At 41.1% G+C, this 16,701-nt stretch overlaps 1 protein-coding gene across 1 annotated transcript; it reads right to left on the minus strand.

Moving 5' to 3' along the window:
- Positions 1 to 5,014: 5,014 nt before the first annotated feature.
- On the minus strand, positions 5,015 to 10,064 carry SRGN (serglycin). The gene is made up of 3 exons (XM_019507848.1): positions 9,916 to 10,064; positions 8,041 to 8,188; positions 5,015 to 6,026 (listed from the first exon to the last, which is right to left on the minus strand). Exons 1-3 carry the CDS (start codon positions 10,004 to 10,006, stop codon positions 5,813 to 5,815), a joined length of 453 nt encoding a protein of 150 aa, XP_019363393.1. The 5' UTR covers positions 10,007 to 10,064; the 3' UTR covers positions 5,015 to 5,812.
- Positions 10,065 to 16,701: the final 6,637 nt, after the last annotated feature.

Consider the following 16,701-nt stretch of genomic DNA (forward strand, 5'->3'; position numbering starts at 1 on the left):
GATAGAAATGAAAGACTGCTCTGTTCGCTTTGGAAATGTACCAGCAGAATGAGTTTCTTTCAGTGTCACTACAGGTTCCCCTCGCTTTACGGTGTACACGCATTCCTGGAAAACAGCGCATAACTCAAATTCTCATAAAGGGAACCCACTTTATAATGTAGCAAATAGGGATATGTTGTAAGTCAATTGTACTGACCCTCAGACTCATTTCTACCACTTTTACAAGACAATTTTGGTACTCGCCAACAGCAGACAGTACAGACAAGCACAGGCCACTATCATAATGGGGATGGCAACTATAGAAACATGTCACAGACAACGAGCGAGGAGCACAGACCCACACAGGGGACTATATTTTGGTGTGCACCGAACAAAGCAACTGACTGGGCTTCCAGCACACAGATCACATAAGGGTGAATTTACCTCACATACAATGAATTTTTCACATAGAAAGGGTCATTGCATAAGAGTGAATTCACGCATACAGAACCTTCATAAAACGAGGGAAACCTGTATTACAATTCCTACAGACTGCAGTAGTTCCTATAGGGCCCAGTTTGAAGTAGAGCCCATTGTGTATATAAATCTAATGAAAAGATAATCCATAACCTAAAAAAATTTGCCCTTATTTTCAAAGTGCTCAAGAACCTATGCCCTAGCTAGCTAAAGATCACCTAAAGCTCTGGGATAAGGACCATGGTCAACAACCTCTTCCTCAGGCACAATAAAGATTTCTACTGCAAGTAACTAGTTTGTGGAGGAGCCAGAGCTTTCTCAGGGGCAGGGCTGGCCCATCCCATCCTGTGAAACTTGCAGCCACAGGGGACCCTGCAGCCAAGGGGCTGCCAGCAGCCATGAACCATAGGCGGCAGAAGTGGGGGGCTAAGAGGGCTCAGCCACCCCAAACAGGGCAGCAGCAGGCATTGCCTTAGGGCAGCGTAGACACAGGAAGCTACAGCAGGGAGGGGTCCACACACTCAGATACACTTCACTTGCAGCCAGCACTGCAGCTAGCCTAGCTGCACGCAGGCGGGTAAGTTTCTTTTAATCTTTCTTTATCACCCTGGGCTTGGGGGATGGGATCAGACTGAGACCCCCCACAGTGCAGGAGAGAGTGGGTATGGACAGGGCAAATCATTCACCCGTGCCCTGCTCCCTATTGCACTGTGGGGATTGTCCTATGACCTGACCCAGCTCCCATTCACCATGAATGGAGCCCCAGCTGGGTCAGGTCATGGGACAATCAGAGCCTGGCAGCTCTTCCAGGGAGCAGGCAAGCGGGTCCTCCAACTGCGCGCACCATGGGGAGCCAAGAGGAAGGGGAAAGAGGAGTTCCAACCAGCTCCCCCATGCCACGCCCCTGGATGAGCTACCAGGCTCTGATCGTCTCACAACCCAGCCCAGCCAGGGCCCCATTTACAGTGAATCGGGCCCTGGCCAGGCCAAGTCGTGGGACAATTGGAGCCCAGCAGCTCCTCCAGATGCACAGCACCAGACAGCCAAGGCTATCAGGAGGGCATGTCCCCCCCCCCCCGATCTTTGCACGGGGCAAGGGTGGGCTACAGCTGTGAGCTGCACTCTGCTCCTTGCCTCCACACCTCACTGCCGCTCCTTCAAAAGCAGCGCGGCACAATGCCATGTGCCTCACTGCCTGGCAAGGAGCCCTCCGGCCTGGTGATGCAGCCAAGGCTGGCCCCACTCTGCCCCCCCCCCCCAGGCAGTGCACACCCAGGGCCAGGAGGCGGTTGGAGCTGGGGCCAGTGTGACCAGAGCCAGGAGGCAGCCAGGGGCAGGGCCAGCAGGACCAGGGCCAGGGCTGGTACAGCAGCTGGGCCTGGCACAGCTGGGGCCAGGAGGCAGCTGGGGCGGGTGCAGCACAGCACCAGGCAATGCTGCTCTCCACCCATGGCCCTTTACCCTTCCCTCCACAGACTTTCCCATGGGGGGCATGTGCGCATGCATGCTCAGCCCCCACAATTTTTTCTTCCTGTGCCCATGCTGTGAACACTCTGGCACCACCAATCCATGCTGCTGCCAGCTTCGGCAGCTGCACACCTTCCCCCCCCCCAACGGCTTCTTTGCATCAGGGAGCCCCAAAATTATATTTTGCAGGAGGCCCCAAAAATGGTGGGCCAGCCCTGCTCAGGGAATAGTTGTCTGTGGATAGGGGCCCACAGGAACTGAGGGCCATGAAAATCCTCACCAACTCCTGCTCTGAATACAAGGAACGTCTGCTTTTGACCTTCTCTAGTATGAACATACAGCAGCATGTTCATGTTTAAAACAGTAAAACACTTCAACAAATACAGGACACACACCATGCTTCACCTGAGGAAAGTACAAGGGAAAGAACTATAGATGAGCATCACACACTATGGTGATGAGGGCAGTATGAGAGAGAGAACAAAAATATATATAGACAACCCACAAAGTATCTGTCAGACGGCATAATACCCATATAGTTATAAATGTTCTTCATTCATAAATCCTATGTTTCTGGGAATAAAGGAAGGTATTCAGCTTCTAGACGTAGTCTGCAGCAATGGGCACTGTTTCTGTCTATGTAAATAGATACACATATAAAGGGGAATTGTTTCAACTGTAAACGACCCCACTGGTGACAGCTTATCTTGGCTGCCACGCTAGCACAGGACTGCAACATCTAATTACTAAAATGTGTCTGAGTTTTTTTGTTACCAAAAGCAGTTTACAACTGCTTACAAATGAAAAGCTGCCTCCTTAGCTAGAAAAGATGCTTCCTTAGCTTACGAGAAATGAAAAGTGAATGGGTGGAAAATATTGCTGTCACTCCACATATCCTTCCCTCCCTTCCACAACCTCCCCCAGTGCCTTGTGACTGGGGTATTTGGGTGACGTAGTAGGAGTTCAGTTTAGGTATTCAAATAACTCCATGATAATCAACTATGAAATTATTGGCCTGCAGCTATGATTGATGGGCAAAGGTTGATTGCTAGATAGAATCATCACCAAGAAGTGCAGAAGCGATCCAAGAGCGATTACTAATAGGGTGTATTAGATCCGTTTCAAGGGAAAGAAGAGAATTTCTCTCAAAGGAGAAAATCTTTTAATAGACATGAAAAAGATCATTTTGCACTCTGTATCTTCATCTTAAGGATCTAGGATATTTACTAGATATGATCTTTTATATTAGCATAACCCATGTGATACTGGGAATTCAATTTTGCCCAAATTCTGTCAGTTTAAATGGGATGAAGTTAATTTGCTCTGTGCCATATTATCCATCCATTAATGGTCTGGTTAAATGTTTTTTGCAAACCCAGACTTTAAGTGCTTCAACAGAGTTTAAAAGCAGAGGTGCTGTAACCTGTCTTGCTATTTTTTTTTATTTACCAGTACTTGCTTGGATACAAATATATTCTTAAAGAACAGTACCACTATATTAACACCAGGTCAGAATTTATAATCACCTGATAAAAACAGAGATGTGACAACCAATCTGGAACAAGCAAACTGCTTGCTTAAATCTATCAGGGGTTGATTTAAATTAAGCCAACCTAAGCTACTCATGAAGTTAAAAAAAATCCCACAATGCTCTGTATTAATTTAACTAAGTCTGCTTAAAACCAGTTTTAACTGATGTTATTATTATTTGGTAGAGCAGAACTTTATTTCCATTATAGAATAGCTGTCTGTAAAGTATATAGATTTCCATGATATTTGTATTTCCAACTATTTGTAGTGCTAAGTCATATCTGCTAAGAGACTCAACTACAAGAACTTTGTCTATTACCAGATATTTCTTGGAGCATTCAGATCCCAGGGTTTTTCTTGGCAGTCTACAAAAAGGTACTAGAGATCACAGTAATGATACCAAGAAAAATATAACAAGTAGAAATTCAGAACCAGCTGGGTTATGTATGGTAATAAGGCCACATCAATTTTTGGTTTAATATATAGCAAAAATTTATGTGGGGCAGTTTTATACACAAAGAAATTAAGATGTGAGATACTGAAAATTAATATCCCCTTCCCTTCTGCCCATGTTTTGGGATAAATATTCTTGGTGAAAGGAATCTTTTATGTAATTGAGTTCAATATTTTGAAATGTGGGTTTGCTGTTTTGCCACTAGGTGGAAGCCTTACTTGGTGTACCTTGTGATCTAATTTACTTGGGTTTCAGTCCTCTGATTGCTGACACCTCTGGCCTTTGATCCAACAAAATAGGTAGAGGCATGTTTAACCACAAGCATGAGTAAGGATTTAGATTTCACACCTGCTTAAGTGCTTTTCAGGATTGGGACTTTAAGAAGAATAATTTATGCAGGAAATAGGACAGATTTAACCTACAGAACTGTATCTGATCTATGCTTAAGAGCAGAACACTAGAACCATGTATGTTTCATATAATTTCTTAGGGAACAGGAGGTTGTCCTGCTTCATCCTCATTTTATTTAAAGGGCAGATATGGGAAACATTAAATATCTTTGTGTCATTTGTTTTAATAAAATTCCAGCCTATCAAGATTGTATTATTGCTATATACCATGTTGTTTTCCTTGCAGACAACAAAGCATATCCCTTTCTGCTATGGTTAACATATGAAGCAGGTGTGTATGGAGCAGTAGCAATTGAAGACAATGTGAAATTAATGCTCCCCCCCTCTTTCTCCCCATCAGGGTGACAAAAATAAAAAATAAAACATTTGGCTTAGGTGCAGGACAAATAGTTCTGAGTTTTTCCCCGAGTAGGTGAAAGACAGTTTCCTGTCTGCTCATTCTAAAACTAATCCCTGCTCCCTATGAAGTCAATAGCAAAATTCCTACTGCCTTCAGTATAAGTCAAAGATAATGAGCAAAAGCTAGAAGGCTAGACATTCTTTTATTTCAAATTAATTTTAAATTTCTAAATTAAAATTTAAAACCTGAAAAAAGAGAAGAGCATAAATCCTCAGAATTGACAGATATCATCATGCATCCATGGATTTCTCTTCTTTAAGATTATAATCTTTTCACATATTTTATACACAATTTTCATTAAGGTTACAGGAAAAAAAAATGTTTATTACCAATTTCCCCACACATTTTTTAGATTTTATCCCAGTATGCAAAAAGTGTAGATCAAACCAACACTTGGTTATATTTAGATGTTAATAGATTTGGAACTTAGTAGATGCAACCATCTATCCAACAATTTAAAATATAACAAGTTAAGTTGCTCTTTAACATCTCTAATATTAAAGGTCTCACAGAATGAATGTAGGGGGTCTGTGGTTCTTGGATCTGCAAGGTCATGTCTCATATAATCATGTTACACCCAAAATATTAGTATATACTGTAATGAGGTATAATAGGCATTATAAAAAAGACCAATTATTAAACTGAAAATTGCGTTAAAATAATATGGAATATATTTGTTAAGATAAAGTATAAGTAAGCATTTTTGCAAAATTATTTTATTGAGAAAATTATCCAGGAAAACCAGATAAAAGGAAACTAGACAGTTAACTTTAAAGTTACATTAATCTGTAGGACAGTTACTCCTATTAAATATATATTGTTACAATCTTTTTTGTCTATATTAACATCTGTATCAGTGATATTATGAAGGCTATTTTAAATTCCAATTTCTCAGTATTTTCCTGGCTATTTTACTTACAGAAAACACAGAATAAGCTCACATAGTCTTGATAAAGAAAAGTAATAAAGATAAGGCACATTTTAATTGTTTATAATTTTTATAAATTTGCTTTTTTCCTGAGAGCAATCACACTTAGTTATACAACAGAGAAGTGTGGGAAATAATCATCCTCATGGCAGAGGTAAAATTCTCTCTTACAGAATTAAATCCTCTTCTGTTAGTTTCTCCTTCAGCTCTGATTTTTGTTGGCGAAGCACTAAGTCAGGAAGTATCATGTTAGAATACTCTACATTGTAATCCATTCCTGACCCAGATTCTGGTTCTGTTTCAAATGTGTCTTCCATCCCAGATCCAGATGCCTCTTCAGAAAGTGGAAAAATTTCACGCTGCTCCTGAAATGTCTTCATCCTGAAACATAAGACAAAAACGACACTAAGTCTTGCTAAGGACATGCCCTGAGATCTTCCTTACCTGCTTTGAAGAAAACTGGCAATTAAACTGAACTTTACTGAGTCCACTCAGTCTCATGAGCTTAGAGCAGTGCTTCTTAGTTGGTACCCTGGTGTGACTTGAGATCCATCCAGGGTGCCATGCAACGTTAGCACTATTAGGTGTGGAGATATGATTTACAAGATAAGAATCCATAATGTTCAAACCATTATGACCTGCTGTGGTCTTTGTGTGTTCTTTATAACAGAAAAAATACTCTATTGTTTTTCTGTAGTCAAGAATGAAACTAAGATCTGGCAGTTTCCGTGGAGTGCCTTGAGTCTAAAAAAAGGTTGAGAACCACTGGTTTAGGGTGGGGGAAATGAGTCAAGATGATTTATCTCCTAATTTCCCACCTCTCTTTGCCATTGACACACTCTCTCACAATCCCAAATAGAGTCGATTTAAAAAAAAAAACCCAAAAAAACAGGGAATCATTAAATGTTGCAAATTTTTAGCTTTTGCTTAAAATATGAAATATTTTGATCAGCCCTCTTAATACACAAGCCTTCTGAAAGCTTTATTAGTCCATCTACCAGCAGGAGCCAAAAAAAGAGCTTTTTCCCACATCTCACGTGCCTGCTATCCTATGCTGGCAAACATTAATATTTTGAACAGTTTTTTGGCCATTCTCCTCAATATCAAGTAGCCAATACTGAGCCAATTCTCAATGTGAGAAAAGACAAAAAATATAAGAATTAAGGAAACGTAATTAAAAGAAGACTGAATGGCAGGTGGTTTTGGAAAAAAGAGATGGTTCCCAGCTGCAAAGAGGCAAAATGGTACAAGGCAAGTTTACAGCTCCTTCTTCTGTTTTAGTGCCATTGTGGGGTAAAAAAAATCCATTATAGATCAGCCTGTTTTCAAAGAGTAGAAATTTACTTATTACAACCTTTAGTCAAGCCTCACAAGTCACAGATACTAGAGGTCAAGTAGTGTCAATGGATATTTTGTAGATGGAAATGTTAGGATCATTTGGTGTCATATAAAATAAAATAACTGCAATAAAGCCTCATGCCTATAAAAACATGCTACTCAAAACAGAAGGCAGGAAACAATATTTCCATTCCCCACCACCACCACATACAGAGCTGTACAATTGGCTCGGGGTACTGCTGAAGAAAAGATATGTTTAGTTTTCCTCAGATTTTTTTTCTTTGTGACCAGATGCTCTCCCCCTCCAACCTTGTCTTTTGTATTTTCCTTACATTCTCTCACAGCATCTGATGAAGTGAGCTTCATCTCATAAAAGCTTGTGCTATATATCTACTTTGGTTACCCTATATGGTGCATATCTACCCTACCCTCCTCAGAAGCAGCAAGGATTTGTCATCACTGGAAACAATACTGGGCAAATGGGGAATTGACTGACTGAATATATAAAATACTAAACTATATTCCTGTTCATTTAGAGCAGTCGTTCTCAACCTTTCTAGACTCAAGTCACCCTTTGTCAGGCCTGAGGTACCCCTCCATAATTTTTGGAGTGGCACCCCATTTTAAAAAACTAAGTTATGTATCACCGGGCTTATCTCCTTGTAGACGGGGCAGACAATGAAGATAGAGGAGCAGCTAAGAAGGGAGAGCATCAGCCTGGCTTTATCTGCTTATTTCCTCACACCTCACTTATCTCTCCACACTTCCAGTGGCACCCTTCACAGGATTTTGCAGCACCCCAACTGAGAATCACTGATTTAGAGCCTAGCAAAATATGGTCATTGCCTACACAACTATATTTGAAAAGTCCAATTCTTCATCTTGCCTGTATTAACACTTTTTCAAATTAATAAACTTTTAGCAAGGAGAGGAAATTCAAATGCATAATGATCCAGGAAATAAAGCTAAAACTAGAGATTTAAGTGCCTCAGGCTAGACATGTTTAACATTTATTAATGCCAACCCTAAATACTGAAGGAACATTTTATGTACTTACAGAAATGAATCAGCCATAGGAGGGAGGATTCTGTTGGATCCAGCTTCAGGCATTTCAAACAGTGGTCCTTTTTCTTCAATGCAGTTAGACATCCAGGCGTTAGGTCTACATCTTACTCTCTTGTACCTTGCTTTCTGCACCGGAACACCTGATCAAGTTATCATACATTATTAATGTGAATTATAATCAGTCTTAAGGAGTATTTGACTTTCTAAGCACCAGTTTAGAGGACAGCAGTTCATATAGCTGTATTTTGGTGACTTCCCAACCATGAAAAATTGTCTGACCGTATTTTTTAACTATTAAAATATAACAAAGTTAATATTCCAGTTTCTATAATTGCATCCATATTGGCACAGTTTTCAAGGACTAAAGAAATTATATATGGAACAGCTAAATGAACTTTCACAGATTTTATATTGGCACAGAGAGATCAAAAACTGAGAGCATTGAAAAGGCCACCAAAAGAGTAGATTTCACAATTAAATGGGCATCTATGAAATGGACAAATGTAGCATGAGAAGTGTAAGTCCAGTTTTGTGAAGTATTGTGTGTGCACAAACGCAGGTGCATGTATATAAGATTAAAACGTTTCAACCTTCTTTTTTGGCATCATTAATTTAATCTGAAGCCTCATGTAATTCCCTCCTCTTGGAGTTTCACTTTATTCTTCAGGATTGTCTTCTTCTGTAATTACAATTCCTTTTAACCCTGTATATTACATATTAAATCACTCTGCCAGCCACCTGGTGCACATATTTCTTTTTTTAGGGAAATAATGTTCTATAAGTAGCACTATTTCCTCTTCATTTTTTTATTTTGTACTGTTTATATATTTTGAAAAGGCAATAGTAAAAAAATCTTTTCATAATAGCTGTAAAGATATGACCATTCCCAGATTAATGTGTGTGAAAAATTCCAGATGATATTTGTGATGTTAATACCAGTACATATCTAATAAATGCATCTCTCTCATCATTAGAATATTTGTACACAAAACATACATAAATGCTTTTTAAGCTCTACACAATTCAAAAACTAGATATATCTTTTAAGAAATAAATCCAGGATGTCTGTGTCATCATGAATCAACATTTCCTTTTAGCTGTGTTAGCACACTATTTTGCAATTTTTCCTGTTATGAATAAACCCTCTAATTTCCCCATATTTGCACAAGTTTTCTTTTTCCCCAGGAAGCAAATGTAAAGCCATAATATAAGAATTAATTGTCATCTTAAATATGTGACTTATCTTTTTAACACTTTAGAGATTAAAAACATAGCTTGAAAAAATATACTAAACTAAATAGACGGTTGGGATTTAATTGAGGGCAAAATTTGACACAATATTTATTTTTACAAAGTAACATTCTATGATACTACATTCTATCTGCAAGTTATTTAGTGCTGTCTCTCTCCCCCCCCCATGAGAACAACTCAAAAACAGTAAGCACATAAAGGAGGACCATTCTGAAATTTAAAATGATAAATAGTTCAAAGACACAAGATCTGTAGATAACTCTGGTCATATTTACATATTCCAGACACTACCAAAGAGTTGGTTAAGAAATTGATGTAGAATGCCTGAAACTTGCTGTGTTCTTCATTTATACAATCTTATAAAATAAGCTCTAACGGAACATAGTAAGCACGTAAGGGAGACAGAAATTTGCCAAAGGCAGATATTACCACTTGCACTACATTAAGTCTCACCTTGATTTATCAAAAGGGTTTTTATTTTGTAAAGGGTTGGTTTTATTACTTCTGAGTTTAAAGAAGAATATTTGCAATTGAACTTGTTGTAGAGGTTCCTTATGTGGCCTATTCCACATAGTTCAGAAAAAGGATTATAGGAAAAACAACCATTCAGTTTTACCTTGTGCTGTGTATCCCATGAAGAGGATTATACAAACAGCCAGGAAAATCCTCCCATTGCATCTGACAAGAGTCTGCATTTTGGCCTGCATTTCTCTGTGCTCCACCAGCCTTCACCAAGGCTTCGCACTTAGGAAATACAACACAGCAATGAGATCAACTTTAAGACTAGGTTTCCAAAACCTCAAACCCAACCCATAACCTGCGTCACAACTTCCTGACTGACTGAAGTAAGACATTTACAACAGGAGTCAAGAGCCTAGTCCTTCAGTTCTTAATCAGACAAAAATCCCCAGATGTCAACGTAAGTTTTGCTAAACAAGAAAGATGGGATAGGGTCACCAGAGTGCACCATAATAAAAAGTTATGTTATTTAAACGATTAGGAACAGGGAAGATATATTAAACCTGCTTGCTTATGTTTTTCTTAAACATCCAGTACTTGCATATACCTGATTCAAGAGGGATGACGACTTCAGGGAGCTGGCCTTTCCAGACCAATTTTCCTATGATCTTGTGATGTATATTAAGACAAAAAGGAGCAGTTGACATTCACAGATTTTAGATAACTGTAGCGTTCCATTAGGACCAGAAGTAAATTTTCCTCTCTACAACAACTCCTGGAAGCTTTGATACATTCATTGTTTACAGTAATATCAGTGTGAATAGCGAAGCTGCAAAACTCTCATTCTTTGCAAAAAGATGTATTCAAGATTCCTATTCCAAGTCTTTTTTTTTTTGTCTTTTTTTTAAGTGTTTAGAGGGTAGAAACCTTAACCTTCATAACAGGAATAAGAAGAAAAAAATTCCCTAGTATAAAATAAACCCTAGTAGAAATTCTACTAAAAATCTCCAGCTAGTTCCCAATGTCAGCTAGGTTTTGAAACAGAACAATAAGCCTTTAGTAGACGACTACAGAAGCCAGTACAAAACCAAGTTAGTCTGTGCACAAAATTCCAACTACAAGAATTTCCCATAGGAATCCCTGCTTGAGTTCTGTAAGTTAGGGCTGTCCAACCAGCAGCCTACAGGCCACATGTGGAGCATGAGGGATTAATTTGCAGCCCCCCAAGACTCTCACCCTGCCACTGCTCACCACTCCTATTGCTCAAGCTAGTGCGGTTGGGGCCTTCAGCTCCCCCTCTCTCCTCTGGCAACTGCCTTCTGCTCTCACTCCAGGGGGCCTGGATAGTGCAGTGCACAGCAGAACTGTCTGGAGTCTCACAGTTCAGTGGGAAGTGAAGGGGTAATCATGTCCATGCAATGCAGCATGGAGAGAACACAGTACAAGAGTATGGTGGGTGCCCACATGGGTGCCTGGTGCAGCAAAGGTGGGGGGCATTGCTGCAACATGGAGTGCTCATGGCTCACCCTGATGTGGACCACTACTGTCCAGTCCCAACTGGTGCATGGAAGGGGGTGCTGCATGCAGCCCCTGCCAGGTTAGAAGTTGGACAGCCATCATGTATGTTAAAGAAACAGGATCCCTTTATGTAGCATGAGCAGACCGCAATGCAGGCAGATGCAGCAACATTGATTGAACCTGGACAAGACCTGAACTGAGTATACCAGTTAAATGGAAAGTGAGAAAAGCACCTAGAGATAAAGAAAAAGATAAATGAAGGTGGGACTTGAAATACAGGGAGAAAGAGAAGGGGCATGTATGCACAAGAATGGTCCTGGAAGCTCATGAACAAGGAGGGTTTTATTTATCAAATAATATTCTGTAGAGGTTCTATTTCTTGCAGCAATTGAACTATTTTTGACAACTGGTGCTGATAGCTCCTCTTGAGACCTGGCCTCTTCCAACCATGGTTAGACAGGAGGTTGAATAAAACCCAAAACCATTTGACATCTCTGAAGTCACAAGCCTTAAAAGATTCCCATCTAAAGATGTCAGAAAGAAAAAGCATTGTGCAAGGGTAGGAATCTCCATAATAATTAGGAACAAACAACTTTGGAGGAAAACTATAAAGAAGAAGCTTGAAGAACTCTGAATCAGTGCCAAGTCAACAACATAGAACAGAAAAGAAAAAAACAAACAAACACATGATTAAGTTAGTGCCTATTTGCTGGAGTTGGGCCTTAATTCATACATGGAGGAGCCTTGAGAGCATTCCATTACAATTCTTCTGGTGTGCACTCTTCAAATTTCTACAAAGTGTTTTTATCTGGATTCATAAAGGTACAAGATGTAAGTTCTAAGACTTGATCCCTGCTAATAAATGCTCAAGTAGTTAATTGTACTTTAAATATATATTTATTCACCACATGAAGAAACTGTGCTTTGCTAAGCAGGAAATTACTAAAAGGTGCCAAAGATCAGCACATTACTAACAATGAGATAATTCAGAAGCACTGAAGCAATTAAATAGTATTCATCTGCCATCTTCATACAATTTAAAAAGTTGATTACATGATTGACCCTCTAGCATATCAGTGTGTTTAGGGAGCAATTCCACATTCCTAAAGTTGATCTACATGTTCACATGTAGATCAGTCTAATGAAATTGCTGAAAAATCTTACTTAAACACATTTAAATCACTTAAAAATTGGTTATCTATTATCCTGCCTGTAAATTTATAGGGCAAGCTTCAATAGTTTTAAACTTGGCTTATATCAGTTAAAAGAATCCACATAAAAAGCACTAAACCTTGCCAACCTCATCACCAGAAGCAAATTTCCTGTGGTCCAAAGTACACTGAATGGATCCAGACCATGCCAGGACGAGAAATGTAAAACCTGCCAACATATCTCCATCACTCCCACAATAACTACATCCCATAACAGAACCATCACCATTCCTGGATCTTACACCTGCACTTCCAGAAATGTAATACATCTCATCTAGTACACTAGATGCCCTGATGGAAAATATATGAGGAACCAAACAACAACTGTGTACCACAATAAATGCACACCAGAAATCTATCAAACAGAAAAACACCCAGCTACCTGCGGGTGCACACTTCTCACAAGACAACCACTCTCTCCAGTCTCTCAGCTTTAATCCTCAAAGGGAATTTATAAAACACCTTTCGTAGACGAGCCTACAAAACTTACGAGCCTACAGACAAGCTAGGGAATTGGCTTTGAGGTTAGACCTAGAGAGCAGTAGTTGATGGAAGTTAATCATTGCGGTGCACTGTGACCAGTGGGGTCCCCCAAGGCTCTGTCCTTGGGCCTATCCTTTTCAACTTCTTCATTAATAACGTGGACACTGCTGTCAGAAGCAGACTGGTCCAGTTCACTGATGACACCAAACTTTGGAGAAAAGTGTCCACACCCGAAGACAGGATGGTGATCCAGACAGACCTTGAACAGGCTCAGAAAGTGGGTGGATGAAAACCTGATTGGCCTTCAACTCTGAAAAATGCAAGGTACTCCACCTTGGGAAGAAAAATCCACAGCATGCTTAAAGGCTTAGCAGTGCTACGCTTGCTAGCACCATGGCCAAAAGAGACTTGGGGGACATGATTGACCACAAGATGAATATGAGCCACCAATGTGATGTTGCAGTTGGCAAAGTGAGCAAAACTCTGGCTTGCATCCATAGATGCTTCTCTAGCAAATCCCAGGATATCATCCTCCCGCTGTACTTGGCCTTGGTGAGGCCGCAGCTGGAGTACTGCATCCAGTTCTGGGCTCTGCAATTCAAAAAGGATGTGGAGAAGCTTAAGAGTGTCCAGAGGAGAGCCATGTGCATGATCAGAGGGCAGGAAAACAGGACTTATGATGAAAGGCTGAGAGCTACAGGACTCTTCAGCCTGGAAAAGCGCAGGCTATGGGGGGACCTGGTGGCTGCCTAAGTATATAAGGGGTGTACATCAGGATCTGAGGGAACACCTGTTCACCAAAGTGCCCCATGGGATGACAAGGTCAAACAGTCACAAACTTCTCCGAGACCGTTTCAGGCTGAACCTAAGGAAAAATTTCTTTACTGTCTGAGCCCGCAAGACCTGGAACAGACTGCCACCAGAGGTGGTGCAAGCACCTACTCTGGACTCCTTTAAGAGTCAATTGGACTTTTATCTTGCTGGGATCCTGTGACTCCAGCTGACTTCCTGCCCTCTGGGTGGGGGGCTGGACTAGATCTTCTGAGGTCCCTTCCAGCCCTAATGTCTATGAAATCTATGAACTTCACTCCATAAATCTACTGGACACAGAAAATCATGGACTAAATATAGACATTGGATTGATGGTACGTTATAACCTGTTTGACATCAGATAACCCCAGAGCTGCAATTTGCATATTGGCTTCCATTCCATCCAGGAGAGCAAACAAAACACCACCAGACTCACCCTATGCTTGAAGATGGGTATTTGTCCCTAAAAGCTTACAAAGAACCATTTTTCCAACTATTTAGTTGGTCTAATAAAAGATATCACGTTTACCCGAAGAACCTTGACCACCTAAAAGCTGCATCAAAAGACACATCTCAAGTTAGACCAGGGCAACTGTGGATTCAAATTAGGCCTTAGGTGCTTTTGTTACCTCAAAATGAAGCTGTGGCTGAGCTAGTAAGCACAGATATTCATTATGGTAATTTAGTTCTGTGCTGTTGTAGCTCCACTGAAACACCTCAGAAGTGTGGTTCTCCCCTGCCTTTTATCTCATGTAGTCATTTACCCATGGGCTGGGCAAGAGTAAAGTGGTAGGGCAACATTTTATAAACAACTGCAAAACAATTGCTAGAGGTGTAATAGTAAAAAGTTGAAATCAGAATCACTGTTCTTTTGCATTGTCCCAGTTTCAGCTTATGAAAGTGTGTCATTTGCCAAATAATTTTAACCAAGAAAAAGCCTGACTAATTTATTCTATGATTTATGACCTATAATTGAATTCCAAAATCTCAGAACATATTTTTCTGAAGTAGAACAAACAGAGGACCCAAACTTATTGCAATACTTGAGGTATCAGGCTGCAAGGATAAGGATCTCAGAGTAACGAGTTTAATAAAAAGTTTGTGTTGCTTTCAAACCTCTTTCAATAATAAAATAAATTTGCTCTACAAGTTAAATGCATTTTATATATTTCTTACTCCAGATTCTTTCCTCCACATCATACAAAGATACTGAGCATGTTTTATTAGGGAAATTATTTCATTTCAATTCCATCCATTTTTGTTTGCATCCTACTGCCTGTCAGTGAACTCAGAAGATATATAAAGGATGCAGATAGAAATCACACGTCAAAAAGCTAACCACATTTAACAGTTACTCTTGCTTGCTATTTCCTATTTTTAGTGTGAACATTTTGAAGTGTTGATCAAAAGCAGTAGGAAAGAAACTAAACATGACCATATATTTCCTTTAGGTTATAGAAATTATTCCTTCAATAACATCAACTTTCCACTACCCATTGATCATGGGCAAACATTGTAGAATTTAATACAATGGAGAGCTCTTCTTGACACTACATGTAGTTGTAAATAAGATTCTTCAGCCAAACTTGCACCTTTTGTATCTTACACTAGTTGATTGCCTTTCCCTTGTTTGGGGTGACACTTTAAAACTTCAGACACTAGTGAGATTCACTGCCTAAAACCACAACCTATTACATTAATTTTCTGCTTTACTATGGTTACCCTCATCTTCCACCACCTCCTCTTGTTCTCTAGCAGATTGTTTTGGTCCTTTGAGCAAGCCCTGGATAGAGAGGAGTGTAGGCTGAATCTTTTAGGGATGGATGGTAACCATGAAAAATAATTTCTGGAAGTGGAATGGATAGGTGGAGATTAAGGACCCTGTTACTTGTTTCGTTCCAACAGCACAAGGAAGGTATAGAGCCAGCAGTTGTGGCCACTGAGGAATGATCTGAATATTTTAGGTTTCATCTATACCCATTGAAAAATAAAGGAGATGATAGCGTGTGTTCAACAACCACTAGTATAAAAGGAGACATGCAGATTATATTTCTCACACTGAGCCAATGTTCCATTCTTTTGCTCCTTTTGTAGCAACTGATACCTGCATTGAGTAGCCCATAAGTTCTGTCAGCCCTGCCCCATACCAATCATCAGTCACATTTCAGCCTCTTGAGGCTGTCTGCAGCCAGGGTATGTTAAGAATGCCCTTGAAGCTGTTCTGACCCAGCTGAGGGGGCTGGCCTTCCACAGAGCTGCAGTACAGTATGGGGATTACAAAGCTTCTTGGCCTTATATAGACTACCAACAAACTGCCCATCAAGAATGACCGGGGGAGGGAGTGGGCAGGGATGGAGCCCTGTGCCCCCCCACTCCATCCAGGCCCGCTCTCCCCTTCCTCCTGCTGCTTGGGGTCCAGGCCATTTCCCCCCCCACCGCCACAGCTGTGAAGGGGAGGGGAGAAATGGTCCCAGGCTTGATGCAGAGGGGACCGGGCCTGAGGGTGAGGAGAAGCTGGGCTGCCATGGCAGGAGGGTGGGAAGAGGAGTGGGCCCAGGCCAGACATGGGGAAGGAGGCCCACTCCTTCCCTCCCCCAGCCATTGCTGTGTCGGACTGCATCAGGCTGCACCCCCCCTGTGGCAGTGGGAGAAGAAGAGGAGCAGGCCTGGGTCAATGTAGGGGAGAAGCCGAGCCACTGTGGCATGGGGAGCAGCGGGCCCAGGCCGACCCAGCAGCGGGTTTGGGGGGGGCGGGCAGGAGGAGCAGGCTCAGAGCTGACACAGGGGAGAAGGGGAATTGGGGGAGAAATGAGACCAGGTCCAAGGGGGCATGAAAGAGGCCCACCTCCCCCTGCTGCTGCCATATTGGACCAGGCCTGCTGCTGCCTCCTACCACTGCAGCAGGCCAGTTTCTCCCCCGC

This window comes from Gavialis gangeticus, unplaced genomic scaffold, assembly GCF_001723915.1.
Source record: "Gavialis gangeticus isolate Ggan-Ray unplaced genomic scaffold, GavGan_comp1, whole genome shotgun sequence".
NCBI lineage: Eukaryota > Metazoa > Chordata > Crocodylia > Gavialidae > Gavialis > Gavialis gangeticus.